The sequence below is a fragment of the Scomber japonicus genome, chromosome 24, assembly GCF_027409825.1.
Source record: "Scomber japonicus isolate fScoJap1 chromosome 24, fScoJap1.pri, whole genome shotgun sequence".
Classification (NCBI taxonomy): Eukaryota; Metazoa; Chordata; class Actinopteri; order Scombriformes; family Scombridae; genus Scomber; species Scomber japonicus.
Genome location: NC_070601.1, coordinates 14,631,835 through 14,645,955, shown reverse-complemented (window position 1 = coordinate 14,645,955; position 14,121 = coordinate 14,631,835). Strand labels below are relative to the sequence as shown.

General features: G+C 38.6%; 1 protein-coding gene across 1 annotated transcript; it reads right to left on the bottom strand.

The window, feature by feature from the left end:
- Positions 1 to 824: 824 nt before the first annotated feature.
- On the bottom strand, positions 825 to 4,588 carry LOC128354093 (retinol dehydrogenase 7-like). The gene is made up of 5 exons (XM_053314341.1): positions 4,502 to 4,588; positions 1,986 to 2,300; positions 1,459 to 1,717; positions 1,193 to 1,356; positions 825 to 1,109 (listed from the first exon to the last, which is right to left on the bottom strand). The coding sequence occupies exons 2-5, from the start codon at positions 2,296 to 2,298 to the stop codon at positions 886 to 888; spliced, it is 960 nt and encodes a 319-aa protein (XP_053170316.1). The 5' UTR covers positions 2,299 to 2,300; positions 4,502 to 4,588; the 3' UTR covers positions 825 to 885.
- Between the last annotated feature and the right edge of the window lie 9,533 nt (positions 4,589 to 14,121).

The window sequence follows — 14,121 nt, the reverse complement described above, 5'->3', positions numbered from 1 at the left end:
AGCTCCGCTGTTGAAGGGACAGATACAAGAACTCTGCCACATGCCATCACACTGTATAATAACAGCTAAACAACTCTGGTCATAACTTACAGTCACTACGCACTTTATTTTCTACACACATCGCACATTATTTTACTTTGCACTAAAATCAACACTGTCAATTAGTTGTCTATACTTTTGTACATTACATTTTATTTATTTTATTCGCTATTGCTATTTTATTATGTATAGTTTGTTCTTTATATTCTTATACTATATGTTGTTATCGTCACTGTGTGTAATGCTGCTGCTGCACTGTAATTTCCCAGTTTGGGATGGATATCTATCTATCTATCTATCTACATTTGCTGAATATCTGGATGACCACATTACAAAGTAGGTCATGAGTCATATTGGTGACATCACAGCACATTCTTTGTGCTGCTCTTAACATTCATTAAGTAAAACGTGCATTATTTCTGTGCAATATTACAATTAGATATGAAAGGATTCCCCAGATTACGGCTATTAGAATTCCATTTAAAGCTGCATTTCATACAACTTAGCCCTGCTCCATACGTACTTTGTTATCAAGTCAAAACATGTTATTGCTCGTCCTTGACCTTTCACACATACCTATCACCAAGTTGAAGAACATTAAACTGAGCAAACTAATATCTGCTTGTAGATTAGCGGACCTTGAACATTCCCATTTACAACTGCTTGGGAGAAGACAACTAGCTGTGTAATTCTTACAATCAATATCAAGATGATGCATAATTGCTTTCCAGACAAATGTTGGCTACACAATAATGTTTAAAATAGAAATGACAAGACATCCAATATACTGGTAAAATTGTTTAGTTGGAGAATGAAATCTGTACACAGACACAAATAAACTACAGTTTATTGCATTGACCTGGCAACAGGAATGGCTTCTTTGCTCATGATGTAATCACTGACACAGGTTGGCATGTACGACAGCGGCAGCCAGAAGAACTTGGCGTCCCAGCCTGGGGAATATCGGGTGCGGGGCCGGACGGCGGATACGGCATGCTCCATACAGCTGACCACCTTCATCAGATCTCCATCACTTATCTGGGCAACTTTGCCTGATATTACATCAAGCGCTAGGAGAGGAAAATGATCAGAATAAATACACAGCTGAATAGAAAACAGACATGAATGGAGAAGATAAGTGATTAAAACTTACACTTTTGAAGATACTCGGTTCCGTAGTCATCTCTGACCTCCTGGGGCATTCTGTCCCATAGTGTCTTGACATTTTTGGACAGGATAGCAACATCGGTCACATTTGTTTTGAAGAAGCCCGGCTCAATGCAGAGGACTTTGACACCGAAAGGTGCCATATTTAACCTGAGCAAGACATTACATTTGATCAGAGCTGGCGGGCATTGGTACTGAAAGACAGATGTCATTTCCTTGACATACTGACAAATAATCGAGTTAATATTTCACCTCAGGCTGTCATTGAACGCTTCCACACCATACTTTGAGACGGTGTATGGGCCTCCCGTAACACTGATCCTCCCAAACACACTGGCTACATTCACCACCCTCCCCCTGGCCTTCTTAATCAGCGGCAGGACACTCAGGGTCACACCTATCACCCCGTTCAAGTTCACGTCCAGCATGGACTTGTAGTCGTCAATAGTTAGCCAGTCGCATGGGGCAGAGGGTACGGCCACGCCAGCATTGTTCACTACAGCCCATAAGCCTGGAAGAATCGCAGAGACAACAAGTCATGATTTTGAACCCTTTTCTTTAAAATCATACTCTGTAAAGTCTTAAAGAGAGAAGAGCTGAGTCAAGACAATTAAAAGCATGTTAATACACGTCCTGAATACAATACAGATGAGTGATGTGTTGGGTGTTGGTTGGTATGTTTGATTGTGTTGAATTTAACCTAGATTAAACTGATAATGCCTGATTATGTATCTAAAAGCACTGTTTCCATTCCACTGGAACAAACACTCCGCACACACCTCGCTCCCCCACTTTGTCCTTAATCATAGCCCCGACCTTGGCGACACTGTCTTTCGACCTGACATCCAGGTGTGTTGTGATCAGGTTGCTGGAGCAGGACTTCTTCAGATCCTCCTCTCCTTTCTCGGTGAAACACGAGGCAATGACTCTGAAGCCCTGCTTGTCCAGATGGCGGGCCAGGAGGTTACCAAAGCCGCTGTCACAGCCGGTGATGTACACATACTTGCTGCCTTTGTCGGAGACCCTGGGCAGCTCCCGTACCCAGCGGTACAGGTAATAGAACACCACCAGCCCCAGGAGGTACAGGTACATGACTGAGAGGACAAAGAGGGAAACTGTTATTTTTACCCATCGCTGGGATCCCCCGGGAAGAGCTAGACGAATTGGCTGGGGAGAGGGAAGTCTGGGCTTCCCTGCTTAGGCTGCTGACCCTGCGACCTGACCTCGGATAAGCGGAAGAAGACGGTACAGTACGGTAGATCTCAAACAAACAATCTAGCTACTTTAACTCTATGTGATGTTAAAGATCACTGCAGAGTTGCCAGGATTCTATTCTGATGAAGAATGAAAGGCCAGGTTACGGGGGATAATCTGCCTGATCTGGCAACCCTCAACATGAAGATGCATGCAGTAGTGGATTCGGTGAGGTGGAGAATCTGAAGTGGTTTTTATATATAGTTTAAAACGTTCAAAACGTCATGGTTATTGTTCAGACATGCAGTTTAATTACACAACTCTGACATACTGGTAAAATTGGGTGGAAATTCCTCCCAACAATAAATTAAGTAATCAGGTCCTCCTTAAAGAAGAAGCGAAAGTGTCAGTAACAGCGGAGTTTAGTTAAGAATGTTCTGTAATCAATCGAAACAGTCTCTTAGATTAGTGGAAGACATTTTACTGTTTAATTCCATCTCTCCATATCCCCTGTAGCCTGTCCACCTGATCTGTTTGTTATTGTCACGCATCATTTCATTATGAAAATAGTGAGTCGCAGCCTCTCAGGTGACGTCTGCAGAGACAGACTCTTTATGCGTGTATGTGCCTGTTAAAGAGAAAAGAGTGATAGAGATAGAGAACACGTACACAACTGACTATTTTGACCGTCCAAAACCAAAGTTTAAGTAAAAACTACTACTTTAAAAAAAAACCTACGTCCTTGATCTTTCAACATACTGTTGTGTAAGGTGAGGACTCACTGATAGAGTGCAATGATTAACCACATCTGCTCCAATGTTGCGCATTCGGTGCTGCTTTATACTTCCACTTCACTACATTACAAAAAGGGAAATAATGGGAATGGAATTTTACTTCAAGCTGTAGCTATTCTGCAGATTAGGACTGCAACTAATCATCATTTTCATTATGTATGTATTATTTTCTACTAATAATTTTGACTATGAAATGTGAGAAAATAGTGAAAAAGTGCATATTTAAAGTTGTAGAGTTCACAGTGTGAGTTCAAATCTTTTGTTCTGTGTGATCAGTCTTAGAGTCAAAAGATATTCACTTTACTATCATGTATGAATCCTCACATTTGAGACGCTGAAACCAGCAAATATTTATCATTTTGACTTTAAAAAAGGAGTGGACTAAAATGACCAACAGAGTAGATTAGATTAGATTACATTAGTTACACATTTTCAGATGTATTCCTCATGTATATTTCTGAAGATTGTGTTATGTTGGTATTCTGTGTAAGGTACTAAAACAGAGTCAAATCCCTTATATGTGACGCACTAAGATTATTTTGATTGATTAAGGGAAATAATTCATATTCCATTAGTCGAATAATGACTGCAGCTCTACTTCAAATTCAACGTTTCAATCTAAATATGCAATACTACAGAAACTACCCAACATTATAAAAAAACTGTTCAAATTAGCTCCACCTCACCCAGGTTAGACATTAATGCAGAACTATTAACAATGTAATAATTTAATTAGCAGCATATAACTTCTTATGGCTACTATATTTTACTGATTTACTTCAGTCAGCACCGCCTCTATGACACAGCTCATATTTCTCTCTTACACACCGCTTCGCTCGTAATGAATCACTGCACTCGAGGAAACTGTCTTCCCACTTTTAGCCATTAAAGCAGGTATTAAACTGAGCTGTTAAATTAACTACGCTATGAAAAAAAAATTACTCGCCGGGTTCACAAACTTTAATGCGGCCATGTTGCACAACTTTGACATTAAGAACAAACAATGAAGTTATCCAAAGATTTCAAAGTGCAATGAGCAGATTTCTTTACGTTGTGAACATTCTAGAACATTCTTCACTTTATCGACTACGACGTTTTACGTACATTTTCAAGCTGCGTTATTATTTATATATTGGGGTAACGTTAGCGGTACGCTGATGATAGCCTCTTCTGTTATGTGTCTACCTTATCCGTTCATATCAGTACAAGGCACGACTATGTTTCTCTTCGTCTAGCTATTTAAGTTGTCTGGCTTAAACATGCGAACACAGAACATACAAACTGATATTTCAAACTGAACATCATACCTGTTTAGCAGATGTTTCCTGGCTCGTCTCAGCCGGTTGACAGACTGTTGGATCAATGTACAACTTGATCAAAGTGCTGGCAGAAAACACCCCTCTACAAACATGTGAAAGAGACACCTAGCGGCAAGAAAATGCATAGCTGCAGATCCTACATTAAAAAAGGTACCCTAATGTATACTTTGTTCGAATACATTACATAATAGATATGAATTCATATGTTTAAACTGTCTTTTCTCCATGTTTCCCTCACATGGATAGCTCAACTATTTACATCAGTGATTCTCAAACTTACTCACACCGAGGACCCTTAAAAGAACACAAATTGGACCACATACCTTCAATTTTTCATTTTCAAGATTTTTTCTTATAGATGTTTTATTATAGTGTATGAACCCCTGACCAAACTAGTCATACATTCTCTCTATTGTGTTACTTACAGATGGGATTATAGTGAAAATAAATAGTTTCCCTTTTTGTTGGGGATGTACTGGAATCCCTTTCTCCATCCCACTTTCTTTTCTCTGATTAAATCTAATAGGCTATATAAAAGTATGTAGCTATGTATAATTATAATTTATTAAATTATTTTATATATTTATTTTATATGAATATATATATTTTATTTTTTTTTAATTCATTATCTCAAGATAACAGTGCTTGTTTTTTCAAGATAACAAAATAATTAACTTGTGATCTTGAGATAACAGCATTTTTTTAAAAAAAGCTGCATTGCATAGTGTAACACAGTTTTTTTCCTAAGTATTACGTGTTATTTCCTACTTTCTTATGCTAAAAAAAAAAAAAAAGTATAGATAATTGTTATTCCCTTCAGACTTTGCTTTTGTGACCAGGACAATTATACTTTGGAATGTACATATTTCCAATAGGAATATGCAAATTTCCACATTTTTTCACATAAAGTCAGAATAAAATAACATTAATCAAAATTAACATGCATTTATGCTAAAGTTATACAAAACTGGCAGAATCAGAGTCCGTCTTGATGGGTGAAGAAACATGTTAGGTAAAAAGTTAGGTAGGCTAAGGCTTCCTCTGATCTGCAACTTGCATAATTTTGTCTAACAAGTTTACTGCTTGAGCCTATATGTAAAAAGCTCAACACTAGACTCTGTGAGACCAAGATGTTTGGTCAAATTGTTACAGTCTTTTTGGTTGGGGTAGTATGGATCTCTGAACTAGTGGGCTTAACATCCCTGCATGTATACTACTATTTATATTAATTGAAATTTCTAGAAATTACAGCTTTCAGATAAATTGTAGTGTAGTAATACGTATTATTAATACATTTAATGAATCAAAATATTTCAGTGCACTACCAAAACCTTAAAACTGTAGGCTACTGTAAGAACAGCATTACCCTGTTACTCTCATGTCTATTTGAGAAGAGAGGTTGCAAGCTAGACTTCACAAAGAGTAAAACGATGGTGGCTCTGAAATGCAAAACACAAAAATATCCCAATATTTCACAAACTAGGAAACAGTGACATTTCAGTTGCATCTGATTTGACAATTCCCTGAAGGCCATGCAAATTGAGGGAAAAATAAGTTATTTTGAGTCTGAAATATTTCAGAACAGGAAAAGGAGAGGGTCTGAAGAAATGGTGCATTTTCTGTCCATGCCAAGTAAACGCAAAGTACAAAAACAATATGGTTACATTTGCATAAATGAAACAAGGCACTTCAGTCCACCTTTACAATAAAACAAAGCAACTTCATAAGCACGTTTCTTACTTTAAAAAAAATACATTTAACATGATCAAACCACCGGTAGCTCAGACCAATCAATGTAGTCCAACTGCTTTGCAAGGTAGGACAGTGATACAGATATATGGTTCATCCAATCACCAGCAAAGTATTTTTTGAAAACGCCTACTCTTTTCAGAACAGTTTCCAACTCCAAGACTTCCCAGATGGTTCAATGTAACAAACCATCTGTTAAAACAAACCCACTTACACTTTATAAATCACTTTATCAATCTGTTGTGTAAATGTGTGCTAAATTACTCTAGTGTGGTGTGAACAAGCATTGACTCCTTACATATGCAGCAGGCAACACTGGAGTTGTGCATCTGGCCACCAGGTGAATTTACGTAACTCACCTTCCTACTTTGTTTAGGCTCCATCATCTCCTGAAAACTTGTATGGGTATTCAGCTTGTTAGCATTTGGACTTGATTCAGAGGTGCTTGGTTGTGTATCTCAGCCTTTAGCTTCACATTTTCACATTTAAGTTTAGTTAAGCCTTCTCTGGGCTTTCAATAACAGCACCTATGACTGACTGTTGCCAAATTTGAGATTCATGACAGGTGAAAGCAAATAAGTAGGAACAAAGGCAGTACTGACGACAAACAAGCTGCCTCATATATCATCTCGTTATCTGGGTGCCATGGTAACATCCAAACAGAATTAAGAGTGATTAAGATAATTTGGGAGAGTGTGTGTTTTTCTGTTTGGGGTTTCCTGTTTTGTTGGTGTTTTCTGAAATGTTGCAGTGATTTTTGTTTTGTTAGTTTATTTAAAAAATGTTAAAGTTATACTGCCTCCATGTCATACAGTGCATCCTCTACGCTTCCATGTTTTTGAATATGTAACATAAAAAATATAGAATCAGCTGCTGCAGTTTGTGCCAGCAGAGAAGAGAATGAAAAAAAGACAATTATAAACCAATGATTTTAAACCACTTGCTTGTGCTCAATCGTGGCAGCGCTCCAATAGAAACCTTCATATCAATATGCACTACTGTGAAACAACACATACCTCAAAATCTCAGTTAAATCACATTTCCACCACCTTTTAGGCCCCTTGCATCAGACTTCTCTCTGCAAACCTGCTTTCTCTAGCTGCCGTTTCCTTTGAGGCCTGATGCACCCAATAACAAAACATCCTGCCTTTGTTCAACAAAACAGGATGTGCACACACTTAAATAATATCCACAGAACGCACATATTCCCATGCCTTCTGACTTTATTTATTTGCAGGTGTGAAATAACTGGGCTGCATACTAGTAATACAGCTTATTTATTTTCACCGTCCACCTTCTCTCCAGGAATCTGTGTGAAGGGTCATCTGATGCATTTTACATTTTTACCATTAGATGGCAGCAATGTGGTTCGGTATGCAGATGCTGCCTTCAAGCACTCCTTAAAAACTCCTATTTCGTATAGTAAAAGTTGTTAATAGAGCTTGTTCCAAATATAGTGTTGAACTCTGTGATGCATATTTTAATAGATTTATTAGCTCTAAAAACTGTAAAGTACACGTTCCACTATGTTCAAAAGGCAAAAATCTTTATGTTCAATTTTATTTGTAGCTGTCGTCTCTTTAACATCAAAATCACACTTATTATTATGAACAAATGGCATGGAAGTTCCCATGGAAATGACGCATTTTGTGTAAGTCTCAAATTATTGTAATGTAATATAAACTATTTTTTAAGATTTAGAAGACACTGAATAAAATTGAGCTGTGATTCAGAGCAGGTCAGCCCCTTTGTTCACCTTTACATCACGTCCTATACAGAAATTTGTGGGAATATGCAATATGTGTACTTATTATATGTATGTATTTATTGAGTCCACAGGTAGCATTATATAATTTATTGTTGTGCAAATGTGCAATTCTGTCATTTGTATTATTGTTGTGCAAATATGCAACTTTACTTTTATTTTCTTTGTTCTTTTAACTATGGCGGTAGCTGTCTCAGCACTTAGAGCCCAAGACAAATTTCCCTTCGGGGACAATAAAGTATCTATCTATCTATCTATCTATCTATCTATCTACATTTGTACCTTCAACAAAGAGGAATCCTCATTATGTACCAAGGTACAAACAAACTAAACACGAGCAGTCTCTATCATTATACTTGTTTAGCATTCAGCAAAGTTTTCTGAGAGAAACATATTCAGAGAAATGTCTTCTAAGGTTAATGAGGTACAACAGAACTTCGACTTAAATTTTAATTGGTTGTCAAGTTTAAGGGACTAAATATTAAACCTTTACTTTTATTCTTTGTGTGTTTGTTGAAAATTGCTGAATAAAAATAGTATGCTTGGCCAATTGTTACATTCAGGGTGAAACAAGATTAGTTTGTATAACACTTTCATAAAGTAGTTGTAACTCAAGGTTCTGTACACACTGCTCTATGTTCTGGAAAATAAAGGAAGCTGTTGAACTCAAATTCCCAGAAGTCCTTCATGTTTTCACACCTGGATATTAAGGGGTCATCCTTATGTTCCCTCAGGCCTACATTCCCACAGTGACCTTAACGTTTGACCTTTGGTCACCAAAATCTAATCAGTTCATCACTGAGTGCCAGTGGACATTGGTACCAAATTTGAAGCAATCCTGTCAAGATGTTCCTGAGATATCACCAAGCAAACCACCAAGGTGGACACCAAACCTCATTTGACCATGCTAAGATTGTAGCCACTGAGATGAGATGAGTTGTCTCCATTGAGTGCAGTTTCAAGACATTTACATGTGTGTCTGACTGTAACAAGACAACATTAGTGCTATAGCTTGATTAAGCAACCGGAGTAGACAGCACAGGGACACATGTGGCTACATACACACACACACACACACACACACACACACACACACACACTATCATATATATATATTTGATGATTACCTTGTCTGGAGTATGACAGGATGGTTGTTCATCTTTGACAGTGGAGGTTATCAGACGTAGACATTTTTAAATCCCTGCTGCTGTCTGGTGAACGCAGGCAGTCATTGCTGTCACTAGCTGCACTCATATGAAAGAAATCAGTTTTTGAAGTGGATCACAGACAGGCTGAACTGTAACACAGGAGTAAGGTCTCCTTCTGCCTCGTACAGTTTCTCCATAATCATTTATTTGCTTTTACGCTGCTTCCATGGGTGGCTGCGGGGGCAGAGTGGTGATGGGGGCGAAACTGAGAAGTGGGAGAGGAGTGTGGGGAGATACATAAAAGAAAAAATACAGCACATTGTTAAAAAAGATAAAAGAGTGTGAGTGTGTGTGGGGGGATGGTTTCTAAGCATTAAGCACTATAATTTAAATTATTGCTATTGCCATTAATGGCTTGTTGCTGTTACAGTTTTTATTGTTATATTGTGTTAACTGTAGTTATTGTTTTAATAAATTAAATCATTCTTTAATGGATTCAATTTCATAATATTTGTTTCAGGGTAGTTAATTGGTCATCTTGTTGACCAACTGGCTCCTCTGCAGACAAGACTGGACCCTAAATAAATACCAGGATACACCAGCCAAAAAACACAACTAAAGGTTGGTCACCAGTAAGACCAAAACACATACCAGCCTAAACCAGCAGCATACATAGTTTGATGGATACGAGGTTCCACGAAACTGGAAGAATCTAGCTTAGTCTGGCAATGCAGTCTTATAATATGGAAGGTCCTTTGTAAAGCCGGAGCTGCTTATTACTCATCATTAATATAGGAGAATAAAAACAGCTCGAAGTTTCTTTTCAGCACTTTGGATAGGCTGACAAAGAGTCATAACTCTATAGATCCATTTACTGCATAGCTCTCAGTGGTAACAACTTGAGCTTCTTTAATGATAAAATTATAACCATTAGAGACAAAATTTATCACCTCCTGTCCTCAACAGGCACTGATTTATCCTCAAACGCGGGAACCATAGAAACAGCTGTAAAAGCTGATATATATTTAGACTGTTTTTCTCCAGTTGACTTTCCTGACCTTACTTCAACAATTTCTTCATCTGAATCATCAACCTGTCTCCTAACTAGGCTGCTTAAGGAAGTTTCACCCTTATTTAGCGCCAAACTAGATATGATCAAGCAGTCTTTATTAACAGGCACCACAGTCCTTTTTAAAAGGTTCTATTTGTAAGAATCAGAAATTCTTTCTCATTAGTGACACTAGCGGCTGTTAAGAGCACTGCAACATCTATTTGGTCAGGCAGTGTGGAACAAGACTATTGCAGGTGATATCTTTTTCCTCGCTGACACTTCTCATGTTCTGGCAATTTTGTATTAAAGAGCACAAAGTCGTTCGTTGTCTTTCTGAGAGTTTATTCTGTCGCCTACAGACGGACTCTTTGCTGTCTCAAGTGTGAGATGGCAAGAAAGAACCCAGAGCAGGGGAAGTTGTTAGATTATATACAATACATTATCTTGTAAAAAGGATGATCTTGTTCTACCATCAGAACAATGTCAGCACAATAGGCACGTCATAATGTGTTGTACAATGAGGACAATGGTTAATCAGTAGATTTTAACATACATGATGTTCACTCAATCATTATTGATCGTTTGCACAATAACCTAACATTTCATCTTCACACTTGGCTGGTATGGGGGAGTTGCCTCTTAACCTGTCCAACCCCCCCACCCCCCTACTCACCGTGTGATAAGCCTTTTGTGAACCAGTACCTCTGTATTTAACTCATCGTACCCCCTTTTGACACATGATCCTTCCCATGTGACAATTTAGCATAATGAGGAAATAAGTATTTGGGCAAACATGGTTTACCATTTAGCCCGTACCACACTTTGTTAGAAAAAGAGCAGCCTGCTTTTTTCCAAGCCAGCCACTCTTCAGGGCTGGCTCTGGCCTGTAGGTCCAGCAAATCAGCTGTGGGTGTCAGTGGTGAGTCAACAATGGCAAGACATTGTATGTTGTTGTTAGTATTATCTAGCTGTGCCGCTGCCTTGGCTGCAGCATCAGCTCTGGCATTCCCCTGTGAAACAAAATCATCATTGTTTGTGTGTGCTTGGCATTTGCAGATAGCCACCTGTTTTGGAAGGAGGACACCATCGAGAAGTGCAGCAACCATGGTGTGATGGGCTATACGTTTGCCTGTGGAAGTTAAAAAATCCCTATTGGCCCAAAGATGGCCAAAATCATGTACCACTCCCCATGCATGTCTACTGTCAGTATATATGTTGGCCGTTCTGTTAGCTGCAAGCTTGCAAGCTTATGTCAGTGCAACTAATTCTGCCGCTTGTAATTTGAGGGGAGTGGCTGTGCAACAATTGTGTCATGTAGTGTTGTAATAGCAAAACCCAACAGGCTGTGGACGGTTCAGCCTTGAGAAACTCAACAACCGTTGTTGAGTTTCTCAAGGCTGAACCATCCAAAGTTCCAGGTTCCTGAAGATCAGGTCTGGGCTAGCAAGCTTCAGTTATGACTGCCACGCAGTCATGTGGTTGTCCATCATCTGGTATAGGGAGACATGTCAAGCAGAATTGTGTTATAGCTGAGCCACCTTGCTGTTGACAGGTGGGAAGTTTTCTGTTCAAGCAAAATCATTGAAACAGCATGTGGTACCAGTAGAGTGAGATCAGCATAGCCTACAATGTCACGTGAGGCTATCACAGCTTTTTCAGCAGCTGCCACCCTCTCAGACATGTAGGGAGCCCTGCAGTCCAGTTTTGATGAGAAATAGGTTGCAGGTCAGGTGTCAATATTGAAGTCATGTACCCACCCTGTTCATCAACAGTCTGTGTGAATAGTTTGGTGCAATCTGGAAGGCCCAATGTCAGAAGAGATTGCAATGCCAATTTCAAATCCACAAAGGCTTTTACGGCCTCAGGTGACCATGTGACTTTGTCTTTTGCTGTGAGGCTTTTGCCATGAGTGAGAGCGCTTGGTGCCTCAATTTCTGCGTAGTTTGGGATCCACTGTCACCATTCTTAAAAAACTCATAACTTTCTCACACTTTCTTTGTTTCAGGCTGTGGAATGTTTTGGATTGCTTCAATCCGTTTGGGTGAGAGGGTTTTGCCCTCTGCTGTGATCACATGACCCAGAAAAGTGACTTGTTTTGAAACAAACTGAAGTTTTGACAAGATGGCCTTGTGGCCATTATCAGCTAGATGGTTCAGGAGAGCAAGTGTGTCTTGTACACAGGCTTTTTGTGTCGGAGAGCAAATCATGAGGTCATCCACATATTTCAAAAGAGCACTACCACCTGGTAAGTTGAGTGAAGTTGGTTGTCTTTTAAGGCTGCATTAAAAATGGTTGGAGATTCAGTGAAACCTTGACAAAGCTGCGAGAAAGTGTACATTTTGGACTCAAACCAAAATTGGCTATCTGGGATACTGAAAAATGCATTTGTGAGGTCAACAACGGAGAACCATTTACTGTCGGATGGAACTTGAGAGAGGATTGTGTGTGGATTTGGTACCTTCGGTACTCGCGGATGGACTGCTGCATTTACTGCTTGCAGGTCCTGTACAAATTTCTACTCAACAGGTTGCTCAGCATCTCTGACTTTCTTTACAGGAAAGATTGGTGTTCACACAGGAAATCATTCACATGGAACGATTACTCTGGCTTCAAGGAGGGATTCAAACACTGGTTTGATGCTCTCAACTGCATCTTTTTTCAAAGGATATTTTTGCATGGTCTGTACGAGGATTTTGGTGTGATTACAACCGGTTCGGCACCTTTAATCAGTCCTACATCATATCATTTGTGTTTCGCCCACAAACATGATGGTACCTGATTTAACTCAGGAATTTCAGAGACGTCTTTTATGAAAGTGTGATTGCCAAAGAATTAATCAAATAACTCTTTTACCTCTGTGGCTGTTTGGAAATCTGTTTCTGGAATTACATCCCATTACATAGCATAACAGTCAAACCACACCTCTCTACCGCAAAAATATGCATTCATCAACCATGTCAAGTCTCTAAAAGCTCTCAATTTCAGTTTTTTCAGCAGGTTATGGACACCATCTCTATTTCTCTCTGCACTGTGCTTCCAGCAAAGTAAAAATAGATTGCATGTTATTAAGATACTAAATACTTCTTTGTAGGAACCATTTTTAAAAATGTTTTTTCCTAATTGTGAAGCTTTTCGGTTGATCCAACTCACTGTAGTGATTTTTCATTAAGCTAGTCATTTAGTCAGTTGTCCCTACAACATAAGATAAACATTAAAAAGACATTGCATCAGATTTTGGGTGCAGATTTTATGATACTGTTGTAAAACACTTAGTATAATGATGTAACTTCATCACTCAGTCAGTCAGTGATAGTTAATGTTCTGGCCCTGCTCTTGTAGCTCTGCCAAAAATGTGACAGAAATATTTGCAGCATGAACCTGTCCAGGAAGTTCAGCTGGAAGACAGGGCAATAACCTCTCGTACAAAGTGTTTAAATGTCACCCTGCGACAACATTTACATCCATTCTCTGCACATGCTCACATTTAAAGACCATTTCAATACTATATTGTTACTTTAAAGCACCTATGTAACTTTTGTTGAACAGTGTGTTTATAGAATAATCTCAAATGCACGAACATAGTGTAAGATAACAAAAGTAGAAAGTAGTCAGTAATGTCTGTTTTACAGCAACATCTATCTAACATGTGTTTACAGCTTCATTTAGACACCATCATACAAGACCAAGGCTGTATGACTGTAGCATCAAAACTACTTTACTGAGTGTACTGAACTGAAGGTTGTGTTTGAAACAGTTCATTTGTAAGAAGAATAAGGATGTGTTTCACGATCTTCTTTTAAAAGTTCATGTACATTTTCATCAACAGAGTATATATTATATATGTTACAAATGTTATTTTCAAACTAAGAGATCAATGTTTGTTCTCAGTTGAATG